This window comes from Carcharodon carcharias, chromosome 3 (assembly GCF_017639515.1).
Source record: "Carcharodon carcharias isolate sCarCar2 chromosome 3, sCarCar2.pri, whole genome shotgun sequence".
Taxonomy (NCBI): Eukaryota; Metazoa; Chordata; class Chondrichthyes; order Lamniformes; family Lamnidae; genus Carcharodon; species Carcharodon carcharias.
Window position 1 is genome coordinate 179,381,753 of NC_054469.1, and position 18,102 is coordinate 179,399,854.

The window sequence follows — 18,102 nt, forward strand, 5'->3', positions numbered from 1 at the left end:
TATGTACACTTCTTCTTCTTCTTCATCTTAATCTCTCTCTCTTTTATCACTGAGGGAGCTCTGGTTTTTTTTTTCCCCTACATTTCCTCTTGGTGGGAATATACCTTGACTGTGCCTGAATTGCCTTCTCTTTAAAGGCCTTTTTTCTGTTATCATTTTGCCTGCCAACTTTTGATTCCAACTTATCTGGATGAGATCCATTCTTACTGCACTGAAATTGGCTTCCCCCAGTTAATTATTCTTGCTCTGGATTGTTCTTTATCCTTTTCCATAGTCAGCCTAAAATTATGATACAATGATCATTGTCCCCTTAACGTTCTTCGAATCTTGATCCACTTGGCCCACTTCATTTGTAAGAACCAGGTCCAATAATGCATCACTTGCTGTTGGACTGGAAACATTCTGCTGTAGAAAATTTTCCTGAACACAGTCTAGGGACTGTTTCCTCTTCTCTGTCCTTTACGTCACTGCACAGTCTATATTTGAATAATTAATGTCCCCCATTAAAACCACTCCATAATTCTTGCACCTGTCTGTAATTTCCTTGCAAAATTATCCCTCTACACCTTTCCCAATAGTTTTCCACTGAGCAATGTAATTGCACCTGTTTTGTTCTTTAGCTCTAACCCCTTTGGGATACCCGCTCTCTCCAGCACTGTAATGTTCTCCATAATCAATAAGGCCACCCCTCTCCTTTTCCTTCCTTTCAAACCAGTCCTGAACACCAGGAATATTTAACACCCAGTCCTGCGCCTCTTTGAACCAGGTCTCTGTTATAGCCACAACATCATATTTCCACATGGCAACCTGCACCTGTAACTCACCAATCCTATTTACCACACTGTGCACATTCACATATATGCACAGTAAACCTGATTTAGACTTTATTACTTCTCCCTTACTTTCAATCTAATGAATAGTGCAGGAGGGCATACTAGGAGCAGCACCAGGCATACCCAAAAATGAGATGTCAACCTGGTGAAGCTACAACACAGGACTACTTGCATGCCTTCACTGTCACTGGGTCAAAATGCTGGAATTCCTTCCCTAACAGCATTGTGCTGTACCTATACCACAGGGACCGCAGTGGTTCAAGAAGGCAGCTCACCACCACCTTCTCAAGGGCAATCAGAGATGGGCAATAAATGCTCGCCTAGCCAGTGACACCCACATACCATGAATGAATAAAAAAATACTTAGTATTTCCTGCACTATCTCTCCCAGTACACTGTGCATCTTGGTATTCCTCTCTGATAGCATCTCCTGGTTCCCACACCACTGCTAACTTAGCTTAAACCCTCCCCAATAGTGTGAGCAATTTTCCCCACAAGAAAAATGGTCCTGGCTCTCTTTAGGTGCAAACCATCCGGCCTGTACAGGTCCCATCTCATCCAGAGCTAGTCCCAATGTCCCAAGAATCTAAAGCCCTGCCTCCACCACCATCTTTCCAGCATTCATCTGCTTTCCTTCTATTTCTGCACTTGAAATGGGAGTAATCTAGAGATTACTACTTTGAGGTACTGTTTGCTAATTTCCTACATACGAATATGCGAACATACAAACATACATCTGAGTATACGAATTAGGAGCAGCACTAAGCCATTCATAGACTCATAGACATCTACAGCATTTAGCCCAATGTGTCTGCGCCGGTCAACAAAGATCTGACTACACTGATCCTATTTTCCAGTGCCTGGCCCATAACCCTGAAGGCTATGGCAATGCAAGTGAATATCTAAATACTTCTTAAATGTTACGAGAGTTTCTGACTCAGCCATCCTTCCAGGCAGTGAGTTCCTGGCTCCCACCACCCTCTGGGTGAAAATATTTCTTCTCAACTCCCCTCTTAGCCTTTTACCTCTTACCTTAAATCTGCGCCCCCTGGTTATTGACCTCTCTACTAATGGAAAAAATGCCTTCCTATCCACTTTATCTATGCCCCTCATAATCTTATACACTGCTATCAGGTCCCCTCTCAACCTTTGTTGCTCCAAGGAAAAGAACCCCAGCCTATCCGATCTTTCCTCATAGCTCAGACCCTCCAGCCCAGGCAGCATCCTGGTAAATCTCCTCTGCACCCTCTGCAGTGTAATCACATCCTTCCTAAAATGTGGTGACCAGAACTGCACACGGTACTCCAGTTGTGGCCTAACCAGCATTTTATACAGTTCCAGCATACCCTCCCTGCTCTTGTATTCTACGCCTCGGCTAATAAAGGCAAGTATATGCCTTCTTAAAAAAACACCTTATCTACCTGCCCTGCTACCTTCAGGGATTTATGGATATGCACACCAAGGTCCGTCTAATTTTCAGTACTTTCCAGGGTCTTACCATTCATAGTGTAATCCCTTGCCTTGTTAGCCCTTCCCAAGTGCATTACCTCATACTTTTCCGGGTTGAATTCCATTTGCCACTGTTTGGCCCACCTGACTAGTCCATTGATATCCTCCTGCAGTTTACGGCTATCCTCCTCAGTATTTACCACCCTACCAATTTTCGTGTCATCCGCGAACTTCTTGCTCATACCCCTTACTTTTAAATCCAAATCATTTATGTACACCACAAACAGCAAGGGCCCCAGCACGGAGCCTTTTCGGAACCCCACTGGAAACAAAATTCCAGTCACAGAAACATCTCTCCACCATCACCCTCTGCTTCCTGCCTCTCAGCTAATTTTGGATCCAACGTGCCACTTTGTCTTGGATCCTATGGACTCTTACTTTCTTGACCAGTCTGCCATGAGGGACCTTATCAAAAGCCTTGCTAAAGACCATGTAAACCACATCAAATGCATTACTCTCATCAACACTCCTGGTTACCTCTTCAAAAGGTTCGATCAAATTTGCCAAACATGACCTTCCCTTAACAAATTCATGCTGACTATACCTGATTAATCCATGTCTCTCCAAGTGCAGATATATTCTGTCCCTCAGAATTCGTTCTAGTAACTACCCCACCACCGAAGTTAGACTGACTGTCCTGTAATTTCCTGGTCTATCCCTTCCTCTTTTTTTGATAATGGGACAACATTAGAAGACCCCAGTGCTCTGGCACCTCACCTGTGGCCGGAAAGAATTTGAAAGTTACTGCCAGGGCCCATGACATCTCTTCCCTTGCCTCCCTCAACAACTTGGGATAAATTTCATCCGGGTCTGTGAATTTATCTACTTTTAAGGCTGTTAAGCTCACTCATGCCTCCTTTCTCTCTATGTTAATTCCCTCTAATATTTCACAGTCCCCCAACCTGATGTCTATACGTGCGTCATCCTTTTCCATTGTGAAGACTGATGCAAAGTATTCATTGAGGACTGAACCCACGTCTTCCAGGTCCACACACAGGTTACCTCTTTGGTCCCTAATTAGCCCTACACTTTCCCTAGTTATTCTCTTGCTCTTTATATATTTTTAAAAAACCCTTTGGGTTTTCCTTTGTTCCACCCACTAATGCTTTCTCATGCATTCTCTTAGTTTTCCTAATTTCCTTTTTAAGTTCCCCTTTGCACTATTTATACTCCTCTAAGGACTCTGCCGTATTGAGCCCTCGGTATTTGCCAAAAGCTTCATTTTTTTCCTAATGTACCTTGATATCCAGGGTTCTCCGGACTCGGTCCGCCCTTTGTCTTTATGGGAACATGTTTGCCCTGTACACTTGCTATTTCCTCCTTGACTGCCTCCCACTGCTCTGACAGTTTGACCTGCAAGTAGCTGCTCTCAGTCCACTTGGGCTAAATCGTATCTCATCTTAGAAAAATTAGCCTTTCTCCAATTTAGAACTTTTACTCCTGGCCCAACCTTATCCTTTTCCATAACTATCCTAAATCTAACTGAGTTATGGTCACTATCTCCAAAATGTTCCCCTACTGATATGCCATCCAACTGACTGGGCACTTTTCCGAATATTAGGTCAGAATTGCCCCCTCCTTTGCTGGGCTTTCTATGTACTGGCTGAAAAGGTTTTCCTGGATGCACAGAACCACACAGTGCAGAAGAGGCCCTTCGGCCCACTGAGCCTGCACCGACACATGTCGAGCACCTGACCTACCTACCTAATTCCATTTACCAGCACTTGGCCCATAGCCTTGAATGTTATGACATGCCAAGTGCTCATCCAGGTACTTTTTAAAGGATATGAGGCAACCCGCCTCCCAGGCAGTGCATTCCAGACCATCACCACCCTCTGGGTAAAAGGTTTTCCCCTCACATCCCCCCTAAACCTCCTGCCCCTCACCTTGAACGTGTCCCCTTATGACTGACCCTTCAACTAAGAGGAACAGCTGCTCCCTATCCATCCTGTCCATGCCCCTCATAATCTTGTACACCTCGATCAGGTCACCTCTCAGTCTTGTCTGCTCCAATGAAAACAATCCAAGTCTATCCAACCTCTCTTCATAACTTAAATGTTTCATTCCAGACAACATCCTGGTGAATCGCCTCTGCACCCCTTCCAGTGCAATCGCATCCTTCCTACAATGTGGTGACCAGAACTGCACACAGTACTCTCTCTAGCTGTGGCCTCACCAAGGTTCTATACAACTCCAACATGATCTCCCTACTTTTGTAATCTATAAATTGATTGATAAAGGCAAGTGTCCCATATGCCTTTTTCACCACCCCACTAACATGCCCCTCCACCTTCAGAGATCTATGGACACACACGTCAAGGTCCCTTTGTTCCTCAGAACTTCCTAGTGCCATGCCGTTCATTGAATACTTCCTTGTCAAATTAATCCTTCCAAAGTATATCACCTCACACTTTTCAGGGTTAAATTCCATCTGCCACTTATCTGCCCATCTGACCATCCTGTCTATATCTTCCTGTAGCCCAAGACACTCAACCTCACTGTTAACCACCCGGCCAATCTTTGTGTCATCCGCAAACTTACTAATCCTACCCCCACATAGTCATCCATGTTGTTTATATAAATGACGAATAACAGGGGACCCAGCACAGATCCCTGTGGTACGCCATTGGACACGGCTTCCAGCCACTAAAGCAGCCTTCTGTCATCACCCTCTGTCTCCTACAACTAAACCAATTTTGAATCCACCTTATCCAAAAATACCCTGTATCCCATGTGCATTTGCCTTCTTTATAAGTCTCCCATGTGGGACCTTACCAAAGGCTTTGCTGAAATCCATATAAACTACATCAACTGCACTACCCTCATCTACACACTTTGTCACCTCCTCAAAAAATTCAGTCAAATTTTTTAGGCATGATCTCCCTCTGACAAAGCCATGCTGACTGTCCCTGATCAAACCTTGCCTCTCCAAGTGGAGATAGATTCTCTCGCTCAGAATTTTCTCCAATAGTTTCCCTAACACTGACGTGAGACTCATTGCGCTGTAGTTCCCTGGCTTATCTCTACAATCCTTCTTAACTAGTGGAACCACATTAGTCTTTCTCCAGTCTTCTGGCACCTCCCCAGTGGCCAGAGAGGAATTAAAAATTTGGATCAGAGCCCCTGCGATCTCCTCCCTTACCTTCCTCAGCAATCTGGGACAGAAATCATCCGTACCTGGAGGTTTGTCCACTTTTAAGCCTGCCAACACCTCCAATACCTTGACACTTCCTATATCAGTTTGCTCAAGAACCTCGCAGTCCCTCTCCCCAAGTTCGATACCTTCATCCTCATTCTCTTGGGTGAAGACGGATGTGAAGTATTTGTTCAACACTCTACCGATGTCCTCTGGCTCCATCCATAGATTGCCCCCTTGGTCCCTAATGGGCCCTACTCTTTCCCTGGTTATCCTCTTCCCACTGATATACTTAAAGAATATCTTGGGATTTTCCCTTTTTTTACCAGCCAGAGCTTTCTCGTATCCTTCTTTGCTCTCCTAATTGCTTTCTTAAGCTCCACCCTGCACTTTCTGTATCCACTAATGCCTCCGCTGATTTGCTCCCCTTGTACCTGCTAAAAGCTTCTCTTTTCCTCCTCATCACATCCTGAATATCTCTGGTCATCCATGGTTCTCTGGGCTTGTTACTCCTTCCTATCGCCCTTAACTTAAGAATTTTGCTCCCTCCTTACTTTGCAAACTAAAACTATCCCAGTTAACATTTGGCTAGTTAAAATCCCCCAATATTACTGACCTATTATTCTTACACTTCTCCATATTTGATGACATATTTGATCCTCCATCTCTCCCTGACTGTTTGGGGGCCTATAGTACACACCCAACAGTGTGTCTGCCCCTTTTGTGTTTTTTAGTTCTACCCATATGGCTTCATTTGATGATCCTTCAAAGATATCATCCCTCCTCACTGCTGTAATTGATTCCTTGATCAACATAGCAACCCCCCTCCTCTTCCATCCCCCTCTCTATCTCGTCTGAATACCCTGTAACCAGGAATGTTGAGCTGTCAATCCTGCCATTCATTTAGCTAAGTCTTTGTCATAGCTATGATATCATACTCCCATGTGCCTACCTCTGCCCTCTGCTCATCTGTCTTGTTCCTCAGGCTCCTTGCATTAAAATATATTCCATTTAGCCTTGTTAAACTTACTTCTTTCTTATCTAGCCTATGTCTCCTCTGCCTTCCAGTCTCACTTACTAACGTTTTAACTTCTAATTCCATCTCAGCTTCTCTCCTCTCTGAACTACTTTTCAGGATCCCATCCCCTCGCCAATTTAGTTTAAATCCATCCCAATAGAATTAGCAAACCTCCTCATGAGGATGTTGGTTCCATTCCTGTTCAGATGTAACCTGTCTAACTTGTACAGGTCCCACCTACTCTAGAAATGGTCCCAATGCCCCAGGAACTTAAAGTGCTTCCTCATGTACCTTCTCTTCAGCCACACATTCATCTGCTCTATCCTTCTGTTCCTATACTCACTGTTGTGTGGCACCGAGAGTAATCCAAAGATTACTACCTTTGAATTTCCTGCCTAACTCCCTAAATTCAGCCCCTCAAGCCTTCTCCACCATTCAATAAGATTATGATTGATCTGATTATGGCCCCAACTTCATTTTCCTTCCTAACCCCTTATAAGCTTTGACTCCCTTGTCAACCAAGAATCTATCTAATTCAGCCTTGAAAATTTTAAATGATCCTGACTCCACCTTCTCTGGAGAAGACAGTTCAACAGACTCATGACCTTCTGAGGGAAAAAAAATTCTCCTCTTTTCCATCTTAATTGGGAGACCACTTATTTTTAAACTGCGTCCCCTAGTTCTAGTCTCTCCCAAGAGGGGAAACATTCTTTCAGCATCCATCCTGTCAAGTTCCTTATCTTATGTTTCAATAAGATCACCTCTCATTCTTCTAAACGCCAATGGATACAGGCCCAATCCGTCCAACCTTTCCTCATCAGATAACCCCTTCATCACAGGAATCAGTTGAGTGAGCCTTCTCTGAACTGCTTCTAATATAATTATGTCCTTTCTTAAATAAGGAGACCAAAACTGTACACAGTACTCTAGACGTGGTCTCACCAATACCCTATACAACTGTCCACTTGCCTTCCTAATCACTTGCTGAATCTGCACACTAACTTACATAGGTCCCTACATTCTGACTGCAGAACCATATCCTTCTTTCTGCCTGTGTTATTGGTACCAATGTGGACGATGACCACTGGCAGGTCACCCTCCTCCCTCAGGGTGCACTGCGGCCATTCGGCGATGTCCTTGACCCTTGCACTCCAGAGGCAGCACACCATCCTGGATACATGTCTGCAGCTGCAGAAACGCCTGCATATTCCCCATTCTATTGAACCTCCTATCATTATTGCTCTTCCAATCTTCTTTGTGTACAGCTGAGGCTCCTGTGGTGCCATGGACTTAGCTCTGCTGCTTCCCATCATGATAAAATTGAATACTGGTTGGAGAGTGAGGTGCACTCAGGGCACTCCTACCTGCCTGTTTCTTCTTGATTATTTGGTGGCCCCTGTCCCTGCATACTCTTAAACTATGGAGTGGCTACATCTATAAATGTGCTATACATGAAGCTTTCAACCACACAGGTGCACCGCAGTGATGCCAGCCGCTGCTCATGCTCCAAAACCCAGAGCTCAAGCTGCAACAATTGACAACATTTAGAGACAAAACACATTGCAGTCATTTATGGCACAGAAGGAGGCCATTTAGCCCATATAGCCTATGTTGGAAGGACTCAAGCTCCTTCAAGCTGGAACTGAACAAGTGATCTAAGAATATCTGTTTTGCTATCCTGACTAGTTTCTCACTCAACCAGCTGAACTATCAAAGAGAAGCTAAGGCTGCGTTAGTGTTCATTTATTTTGTTGTCCAATTCCTCGGAGGCTCGCTGTACCTCTGCCTTATGTACCTTATGAGGGGAATAGATTCCTCCTTGTTAAAGTTCATTGCGCCCCTCAAAACTATCTCCATAATAATTAGGGTAATCTATTGTTCAGTAAAATGTTCATTCCATTTGTTTTTCATACACACATGAGATTTAAGAATCACTGGCAAGGCCAGCTTTGTTGCCCATCCCTATTGCCTTTTAGAACAGGTTGGTGAGAGATCTTCTTAAACCACTGCAGTCTCTCTGGTGAATTGAATTGATTGAAGATTGGCATCTGTGATGTTGGAAATCTCAGGAGGAGCCAAGATGGATCATTTATTCAGCACTTCTGTCTAAAGATGGTTGCAAATGCTTCAGCCTTCTCTTTTGCACTGAAGTGTTGGGCTCCCCCATCATTGAGGATGGGGATATTCGTGGAGCCTCCACTTCCTGTTAGCTGTTTACAATTGCCGACCACCATTCACAACTGGATCTGGCAGGACTGCAGAGCTTTGATCTGATCTGTTGGTTGTGAGATCATTCAGCTTTGTCAATCGCATGCTTCTTCTGCTGTTTGGCATGGATGTAGTCCTGTGCTTTGGTTTCACCAGGTTGGTATCTCATGTTTAAGCATGCCTGCTGCTGTTCCTGGCCTGATCTCCTGCACTCTTCTTTGAAATAGGGTTGATCTTCTGGCTTGATTGTAATTGTAGAATGACAGATTTGCCAGGCTGAGATTACAGATAATGCTTGAATACCATTCTGCTGCTGCTAATGGCCCAAAGTGCCTCATGGAAACCCAGGTTTAAGCTGCTAGATCTGCCATGAATCTATCCGATTTAGCACATTGGTCTCATCACAGAACACAATGGAGAATATGCTCAGTGTGAAGATGGGATTTCGTCTCCACCAGGTCTGTGGGTGGTCATTCTTGCCAAAACTGTCATATGGTCATATGCGTCTGTGACAGCTGGATTGGTGAGGGCAAGGTCAACTAGTTTTTCTCTTTAGCTTTGAAAAAGAGTCATACGGACTTGAAATGTTAACTCTGTTTCTCTCTCCACAGGTGCTGTCAGACCTGCTGAGGTTTTCCAGCATTTTCTGTTTTTATTTCAGATTTCTAGCATCTGCAGTATTTTGCTTTTGTCGACATGTTTTTTCTCTTTTGATTTTCTCATCACCTGCCAAAGGTAACAGTCTGGTAACTATTCTTTCAGGACTCAGCCAGCTCAGTCTGGAGTGGTAATCTAAGCCATTCTTGGTGATGGATATTACATTCTATGCTCATTCTACCCTGTGTGTTTCTTCCAAGTGGTGTTCAACATGGACAGGTACTGATTCATCAACTGAGAGAGGATGGTAGGTGGTAATCAGCAGGAGTTTTGTTGCCCATGTTTGACCATAAGACTTCATGGGGTCCAGAGTCAATGTTGAGGAGACACAGGGCCACTCTCTGCCAACTGTATGTCATTGTGCTGCCACATCTGGTGGATCTGTCCTACCAATGAGAAAGGACTTACCTAGGGATGGTAATGGAAGAATCTAGACATTGTTTGTAAGGTATGATTGGTTAAGTAAGACTATGACAGGTTATTGCTTGCCTAGCCTGTGGGACAGCTCTCTGAATTTTTGCACAAGTCCTCTAATATTAGTGAGGAAGACTGTGCCATTTTGAATGGGCGGGGTATGCCTTTGTCATTTCAGTTACTTTGGTTGATGCTGGGTGATCTGTCCAGTTTTACTCTTTTTCAACCTTTTTTTTATAGTGATAAAAGCAAAATACTGCAGATGCTGGAAATCTGAAATTAAAACAGAAAATGCTGGAAAAACCCAGCAGGCCTGGCAGCACCTGTGGAGAGAGAAACAGAGTTAATGTTTCAAGTCTGTATGACTCTTCTTCAGAGCTAAAGAGAAGTAGAAATGTGATGGATTTTATACCGTTTAAGGGGGGTGGAGCAGGTGGAAGGTCAGGGCTAGGTGACAACTAAGGAGACAATGACAAACATGTCATGGACACAAAACAAAGGGAGTGTTGATGGTAGTGGTGAAGGGTAAAGAAGGTGTTGATAGTGGCATAAAGGTAAGATAGCAGGAGGTGTTAATAGCAGAACTAGGGTCAGCACTCTGTGAAAGCAAAACATAAAAACAATGGCCGATGGCCCTGTGAGGGGAGGGGGTTTTGGGAAAAGGATAAAAAAAATGAACAAATCATTAAACATAAAAAATAAATAAATAAAAATTGGATTAAAAAAGGAGTCAAGAGGGAGGAGAGAGTTCATGGTCTGAAGTTGTTGAACTTAATGTTAGGTCCAGCAGGCTGTAAAGTGCCTAATTAGAGGATGAGGTATTCCTCCAGTTTGCATTGGGCTTTACTTCTTCCTTTTCCCTTAACTGTGGTTTCCACCTGCCCCCGCCACCCCCCCCCCCCCCCCCCACGCCCCCCCCCCCCCCCCCCCCCCCCACCCCACCACTGTGGTTGACAGAGCCCTCAACTGTGTCCAACCCATCTCCTGCACCTCTGCCCTCACTCATTCCCCTCCCTCCCAGAACCATGATAGGGTCCTCCTTGTCCTCAGTTTTTACGCCACCAGCCTCCACATTCAAAGGATCATCCTCTGCCATTTCTGCCAACTCCAGCATGATGCCACCACCAAACACATCTTCCCCTTATCCCCCCACCCCTATCAGCATTCTGTAAGGACCATTCCCTCTGTGACACCCTGGTCCATTCCTCCATCACCCACAACACCTTCAGTCTGTCTGCAAGCGTGACCCAGACCTTCCTGTCCCTTGCCATTTCAACACACCACCCTGATCTCTTGCCCATGTGTCTGCCCTTGTCTTGCTGCAATGTTCCAGTGAAGCCCAACCCAAACTGGAGGAACAGCACCTCATCTTCCGATTAGGCAATTTACAGCCCTCCAGACTTAACATTGAGTTCAACAACTTCAGACCATAAACTCTCTCCTCCCTTTTTACTCCTTTCCTAATCCAATTTAAAAATATATATATTTATTGATTCATATATATAATATATAATATTTCATGATTTGTTCAATTTTGTATTCTTTTCCCCAATACCACCCTCCCCCCACAGGGTCATCTGTCACTTGGTTTTATGTTTTGCTTTGTTCCCTTGTTCTGCTATGAACACCATCTGCTATCTTACATTTATGCCACTCTCAGCACCTTTACCACTACCATTAACACTCGCTTTGTCTTGGTGTCCATGACATCCTTGTCAAATTGTCTTTAGCTGTCACCTATCCCTGATTTTCTATTTCATTCCGCCTGCTCCACCCCCTCTTAAACAGTATAAAATCCATCATATTTCTATTTCCTTTAACCCTGAAGAAGAGTCTTATGGACTCAAAACGTTAACTCTGTTTCTTGCTCCACAGATGCTGCCAGACCTGTTGAGTTTTCTGTTTTTTTATAGTGGTTTGTAGAACTGAATGGTTTGCTATGCCACTTCAAAGGGCAGTTAAGGGTCAACTCATTGCTAGGGGTCTGGAGGCACTTGTAGGCCAAACCAGGTAGGGTCATCAGATTTCCTTTCCCTCTAGGACATTCGTGAGCTAGATGGGTTTTTACGACATTCCAGTAGTTTAATGTCCGTCATTACTGAGACTAGCTTTTTATTCCAGGTTTATTTATTAATAAATGTTAAAGCCCATGAATTTTCTGATTAGCATTTCTACATGAGTGAAGAAATTCATTTCTTAAGGTACTAATCTGTGATAATTGTGGCTTATTGGTTGGCTTAGCCTCATGCCAGCTGATAGGTATTTGGCAACTAATTAGAGACTCCTGTGCTCTTGCATGAACAACTTTCCCAACAACTAATTGTGTGAAGAGATTTATACGTGTAACATGTGGAAGATTAATTGCTGTAGCTTTAACAGGATCAGTATCCCTTATGGCGTCTCTTTATATTGTTGCATTTTTTAAGCTTCTTTGTAACTTTCAACTCTGCATGACATGACCCCTGTAAGAAATCATCAGCATTTTTACATTAGTTTCTATCACAATGTTGTCATATACTAGGTGAGATGTCTAAGTGAGAAGAAACAATGTCCTATTTTACTGATGATAAATTTTGGCACAGTCAATTTTTAATTTTTTTGTTCTTGTTTTGTTTGGTGGATTTTGATTTGTTTCTTGAATTAATTTTATTTACTGTTGAATATCTACCAGAGACTAAATTTACAATTGATGTTTGTGCTGCAATTGCTGTGTTTCACAGCTTGTTGTTAATTCCATGCTAAGTGCTTGGCCAGTGATTTTCAGACCTTCTTCCTGATGTCAGCTTATCTCTGCATCACATTGCAGAAACTGGAAACCTACAAAATCAGTTTGCCCGTGGAGATAGTGGGATTGCTTTTAATACTGAACTAGTGTAAGGGCATGAGAAAAACATAAGAAATAGGATCAGGCTTTCTCTACACCCTAAATTCTGCCACTCAAATTTACCACTGTTTTCGCTCACCAGTAGCAACTCACCTTTAGCCCTGACAGAAATTACATTTTCAGAGTCACTTATAGGTTCTGCCAGAAATTATTTTTCCCAAATCCTGATATCCAATTCTTGACACCAAAATCCAACATTGTGGGTTCAACTTAAGAAACACACACAACAGGATCACAGGCAACAGAAGGAAATTGTCTTTATGTGGCAGATTATTACAATTTCTTAACATCTCAAAATATTTCTCCGCTAATGAATTACTTTTGAAGTGCAGGGACTGTTGTTGCTTATTGTGGGATAAACAATAAATCATTGAATAGCCAGGTGGTTTGCTTTTGGTTGGTATTTGTTGGAAGAGGAATGTTGGCCAGGATAGTGGAAGAACTCTTTGCCATTAGTATTTCCCACATCTGTCAGAAACAACACACAATTCAATGTAATGTATGCATATTTTCAGCTTAGAATTTTTACTTCTTCTTTCTTTTCTACTACTTCTTACTTTTCATTTCTAAAAGTCCAATTGAATATTTAAATACATTTCAAATCAATGGCCTCTGGCTTATTTGAATTTATATTAATAAGTATTATAACTCCCATCCTGATTTCTTAATTTTCATGTGACCTTTTTCAGTTCGTTGTCACATCCTTTTGGCTTTTGTTCACGTATGACAGAGCTTTGGTATACCCTGAAGACCTTGATGAATTCATTCCTTTATGGCTGAACCATGCTGTGGTAAGTGTGCATAACTAACACCTGGAGAAACTGAGTTGCAACATTAAAATAACTGGCAGCTTTAGTTAAGCATCTGTAAGTATTTAAGAATTATCAAAGACTGGGAGTGGAATATTAAACATTTATTTCCTTTTTACTGTAAACAAGCAATGGGTTTTATTAATCCATGTGTTTAAATCCTACATAATAAAAACAGAAAATGCTGGAAATACTCAGCAGATCAGGCAGCATCTATGGAGAAACAGTTAATGGGCTGAATTTTTGTGAAAGAGATGGGAAGCATGAGTTGGGAAAGTTTCTGACTCTGCAAACCCATCTCCATTAAAGGGGCCGCAGCCTGCCTTAGTTTTGTTCCAGGGAGGTGGGTGTGAATTGGATCCCGGGCCACTGCCTCCAAAGGCAGGGCCGAGGTAGCAACCTCGGTAGGTGGTAGGATGTAGGTGGATGGCCAGGCTAGAAATCTACCTCCATTCACTGGGATGTTGGCCCAGCTGTAATCATGACTGTCAGGACCTCATTCCCCTCAATCTCCCCCACCCACCCCCATATCTTCCATGCCTCTTCCATATTCCCTTATATCACCCATTCCTCTTCATGTCCCCACACCTACTCTCCCAGTATCCACTATTTACAGAACCAATGAGCCATTGGGCAGTCTGGCAAGTCTTTGAAACAACAAGCAAAGAGGTTTTGAAAATGTACTATGAAAATAGTGTTCAGCTTAGAACTTCATAAGTGTCAATCAACCACAGCTATTCATCATATCAAGACAAAAAGCCTTTATCCACTTTACACCACTTAATCTTGTGTAAACAAGCAAATCAGATATTAAAAACTCACATTAAAGAAATATAAGTTAATAAATATGTCAACCAAACAAATCTTGCACTCCCATGTAAGCTGTGTCAACTAATGCCTGCTGAGCTAAGTGCATTAGTTGTTCCTGGATCTGAGCCAAGGATTCATAATAAGGTCACCTAAGAAAAAAAGATATGTGGCCACCTGTTTGGCCATCTGTTCTAACTGCTTCTGTGGATAGAGTTGCCTGATGGCCTCATCATGAATGATTGGCTGAGCTCCAAGACTGGAGCATTTAGCTCAGCAGGTAATGTTGACACATCTTGCAGGGCAGTGCAATCTTCCTTTGATTGAAATCTTTATTACCTTGTAATAACCTGATCTTTCTTTGGGCCTATGTGTTCATTTACCCTTCATTACACCATGGATTGACCAACTGACTGACTAATGACTAACTGCTGATGTGGAATGTGGATTTTGGAATTTTTTTTCCCTCTTAATGTTGTTTCTCCTTTAGCTTTTTACTTTCACTTTTCCACCTCTGTTAGCTTGCACTGGCTTCACCACTGTCTCTTACAGCCTCTCCCTCTTTCTCCACCCCTTTATATTTCTCTATCTCTCCCTCTCTTTACTCTAGGACTCCGTGGCAAGCGTCCTCCTTGCTCTGATAGTGGTTTATTTACCCAAGATTAGGAGATGTGAAGTGGATAAAAGCTTTGTCATTGATACTATGAATGGCTATGATTGATTGACAGCTTTGTGAGAAGGTAAGGGTAATGTATTTCAAAGGGAGGGGATGTTGAATGGCTGCTTTTTTTTGGCTGCTGACTCGGTTTTAGGGCTCGCCCATGATCCAAAACTCCTTTGAGGTGCTGTAAACCATGTCTACTAACAGAAGGGGCCTGATTCCATCAAGATTGCCGGGGCTAAGGAGGGTGGGGAGAGGAGGCAGTGGAAGGGGTGGTGTTTGAAATGCCCACACCCACATTGGAGTTGGCAAGAGTGGGAGTGCTGTGTGCAAGCTTGCTACCTGCACCCTTATCCCACGCTAGCAAAATTAGTTGGAAACAGGAATGAGGAGGGCATTCCAGAATTGGGTCCAGCCTGTCATTTTTAAATGCCTTCTGACTCAGCCTGACTCCATGAAAATCGAGGCCAACATTTCAGGTCAAGAGGGAGGGGAAGGGATGAGAGCACAATTGCGAGAAAGGGAGCAGACATGGCCGGGGAACCAATTCTTTGGAATGATAATTTTAATTTTTTTTTTAATTATCAACTGAGTTTGTACCGTTATTGGATAAAGTGTCTGATGGTGTGTAGTTTTAGATAATCTGTTTATAAATACATTTAATGGCTTCAACTCAAATGTCAGTTTTGGCTTAGAGGTAGCACACTAGCTTCTGAATCAGAAGATTGTGTTCAAGCTCTACACCAAAGACTTCAGCATATAACCTAGACTTATACTGATGTGAAATACTGAACAAGTGCTATACTGTTTAGGGCTAGAAAAATGTAACCTTGACTTTGTGTGTGGAAACTATGATTCATGATCAGCTTGCTCCAATTCAAATTGACAAGTACATGGTACATAATTCATCTATCCACCTCATGTGAATAATTATGGCACCAGTAGGTGTCCAATGTTGTTCTCTGCTTCTCAATGGTGCTGTGAGCTCTGCACACAGCAGGAGGCCCTGGGAGTGTTGTTGCAGGCCATGTGGTACAGGTACCAGCTGTTTCTGGAAAGCAGGTTCTGACTTAAAGGGAAATTGCAAAAAAAGGTTGCTGCAATGCAAGTTCTTGGAAACTGAACATCAGGGCAGGCAGAAGGACCCAGACTGATGAATAGGGTGCAGATGGGCAGGAGGAGATACACTGGCCAGGAGACCCTCAAAGACCATCCTCAGAAGGGAGTCGCAAAAACATCAAATCCCAGAATCTGCAGTGGTATCAGAAGAGGCTTGATGATTTCAAACAGATAGTCAACTTCAGTAAATACACTTCCACATGAAACTCCTACCCACCACATCACCAGTCTCTCATTCTGCTCTGTGCACCACACCCCCATCACTCGTCTAGCAACACACTCTAGCAGCACAGCACGAACACAGTGCTATACAACTATTGGCATTGTGCCACCTAGCTAATACTCAATAAAAGGGACCAGCACCGAGTTTTCAGAGGCCTACACCTCCTGAAACCTACAGAGATCTTCTCTGCATCGTGGTGCCAGCTGTGACGGAACTCATACCATTCAACATCGCTGAGAACATTGAGGGTGTTGGCACTTTCCTGCTTTATGTTCCTTCTTAACTCCCAGTTCACTCTTATTCTGCTATCTTGCATGATGTGCAAGCTGCTGATGGTGTGATCACGAGCCTCCTACTTCCAACCCCATCCTCCTTCCCTCGATTTCCTCTTCCGATTTTCTGTTTTCAGCCACCCAAGCACTGCCACCTGCCCAACCACAGTTTCCTGGGAGAGGAAACAAGTGCTATAGCACAGCACACATGAAATGATCCCCGAAAAGTCATGTATCTCCTTTTTCTGTCTCAATTTAACCTTTAACCGTTAACCTATTTCCTACATTCTTATGGGGCAGAATTTTACATTCAGCATGCGTCCCAACATCTTCGCAAACTCGCACGATATTTCATATCGGGTGTGCCCTGGAGTCGGCTGCGCACCCGCCAATAATTGAAAGGCCCAGTGAGGCCTTTAACAAGGTAATAAAGCTGAATTTTATGCTGCCCGTCCAACCTTATGGTTGGCGGGCAGGTGAAAAAGCCAAGCAGCCTTTTCGTTTTTAAGGAAACCTCATCCATGAGTGGGAAGAGATTTCCTAAAGCTATTACAACTTAAGTAAAAACTTTCTTTGAAAAGTAAAAGCATATCCCATCTCATGTAACACAGTCACTTGAAGGGACATGTTTCATTAAATTTTTAATGTATTTATTTATTTTTTTAATAAGCATTTCAATCTTCCTAAGGCAGCTCCGTGCCCCAGGGAGATTGAAGCACTCTTTCGTGTGCATATGCTGGACCTGGCTTTCCCTCCACCCCCAGCCCGCGCATGTAGTGCTCAGCGCGACCGCTTGCAATCCATGCAGGACAGGCCCTTATTTGGCCCGCCTGCGTGAAATTGCGGTGTGGAGCCGATCGCGGGCCAATTGTTGAAATCACAACATTTGTCATACCAGCAAGAACAACGTTGGTTACTTCACTGACAGGAATCAGATTCAGATCAATAAGAGCAGCAACTGGACCAGGAAAAAAAATGGCAAACAATTTTCAAAGACCAGCCTATGTGACTGAAATATATTGTGAAGTATATAATGTTCCAGCCACTGGATCAGGTTGTGCTGGTGCAGAATTGCTGTGCAGGGGTCAGGAAATTAGATAAGAGTCCATTTCACTGGATTTCTTAATAATCTCTCAATGTGGCAATGTTGGCATGTGAGAAACACCTGACCTACCTACCTAATCCCATTTACCAGCACTTGGCCCATAGCCTTGAATGTTATGACGTGCCAAGTGCTCATCCAGGTACTTTTTAAAGGATGTGAGGCAACCCACCTCCATTACACTCCCAGGCAGTGCATTCCAGACCGTCACCACCCTCTGGGTAAAAAAAATTTTCCTCACATCCCCCTAAACCTCCTGCCCCTCACCTTGAACTTGTGTCCCCTCGTGACTGACCCTTCATCCTACGGGAACAGCTGCTCCCTATCCACCCTGTCGATGCCCCTCATAATCTTGTACACCTCGATCGGGTCGCCCTCAGTCTTGTCTGCTCCAACGAAATCAACCCAAGTCTATCCAACCTCTCTTCATAACTTAAATGTTTTATTCCA

At 43.4% G+C, this 18,102-nt stretch overlaps 1 protein-coding gene across 1 annotated transcript in view; it reads left to right on the forward strand.

Moving 5' to 3' along the window:
• The window catches only part of LOC121276438 (androgen-dependent TFPI-regulating protein-like), a 148,766-nt gene that overhangs the window by 40,927 nt on the left and 89,737 nt on the right, over nucleotides 1-18,102 (forward strand). Inside the window, exon 3 of the mRNA XM_041184844.1 lies at nucleotides 13,349-13,450. Coding sequence (XP_041040778.1) covers nucleotides 13,349-13,450 — 102 coding nt within the window. The remainder of the gene's footprint in view (nucleotides 1-13,348; nucleotides 13,451-18,102) is intronic.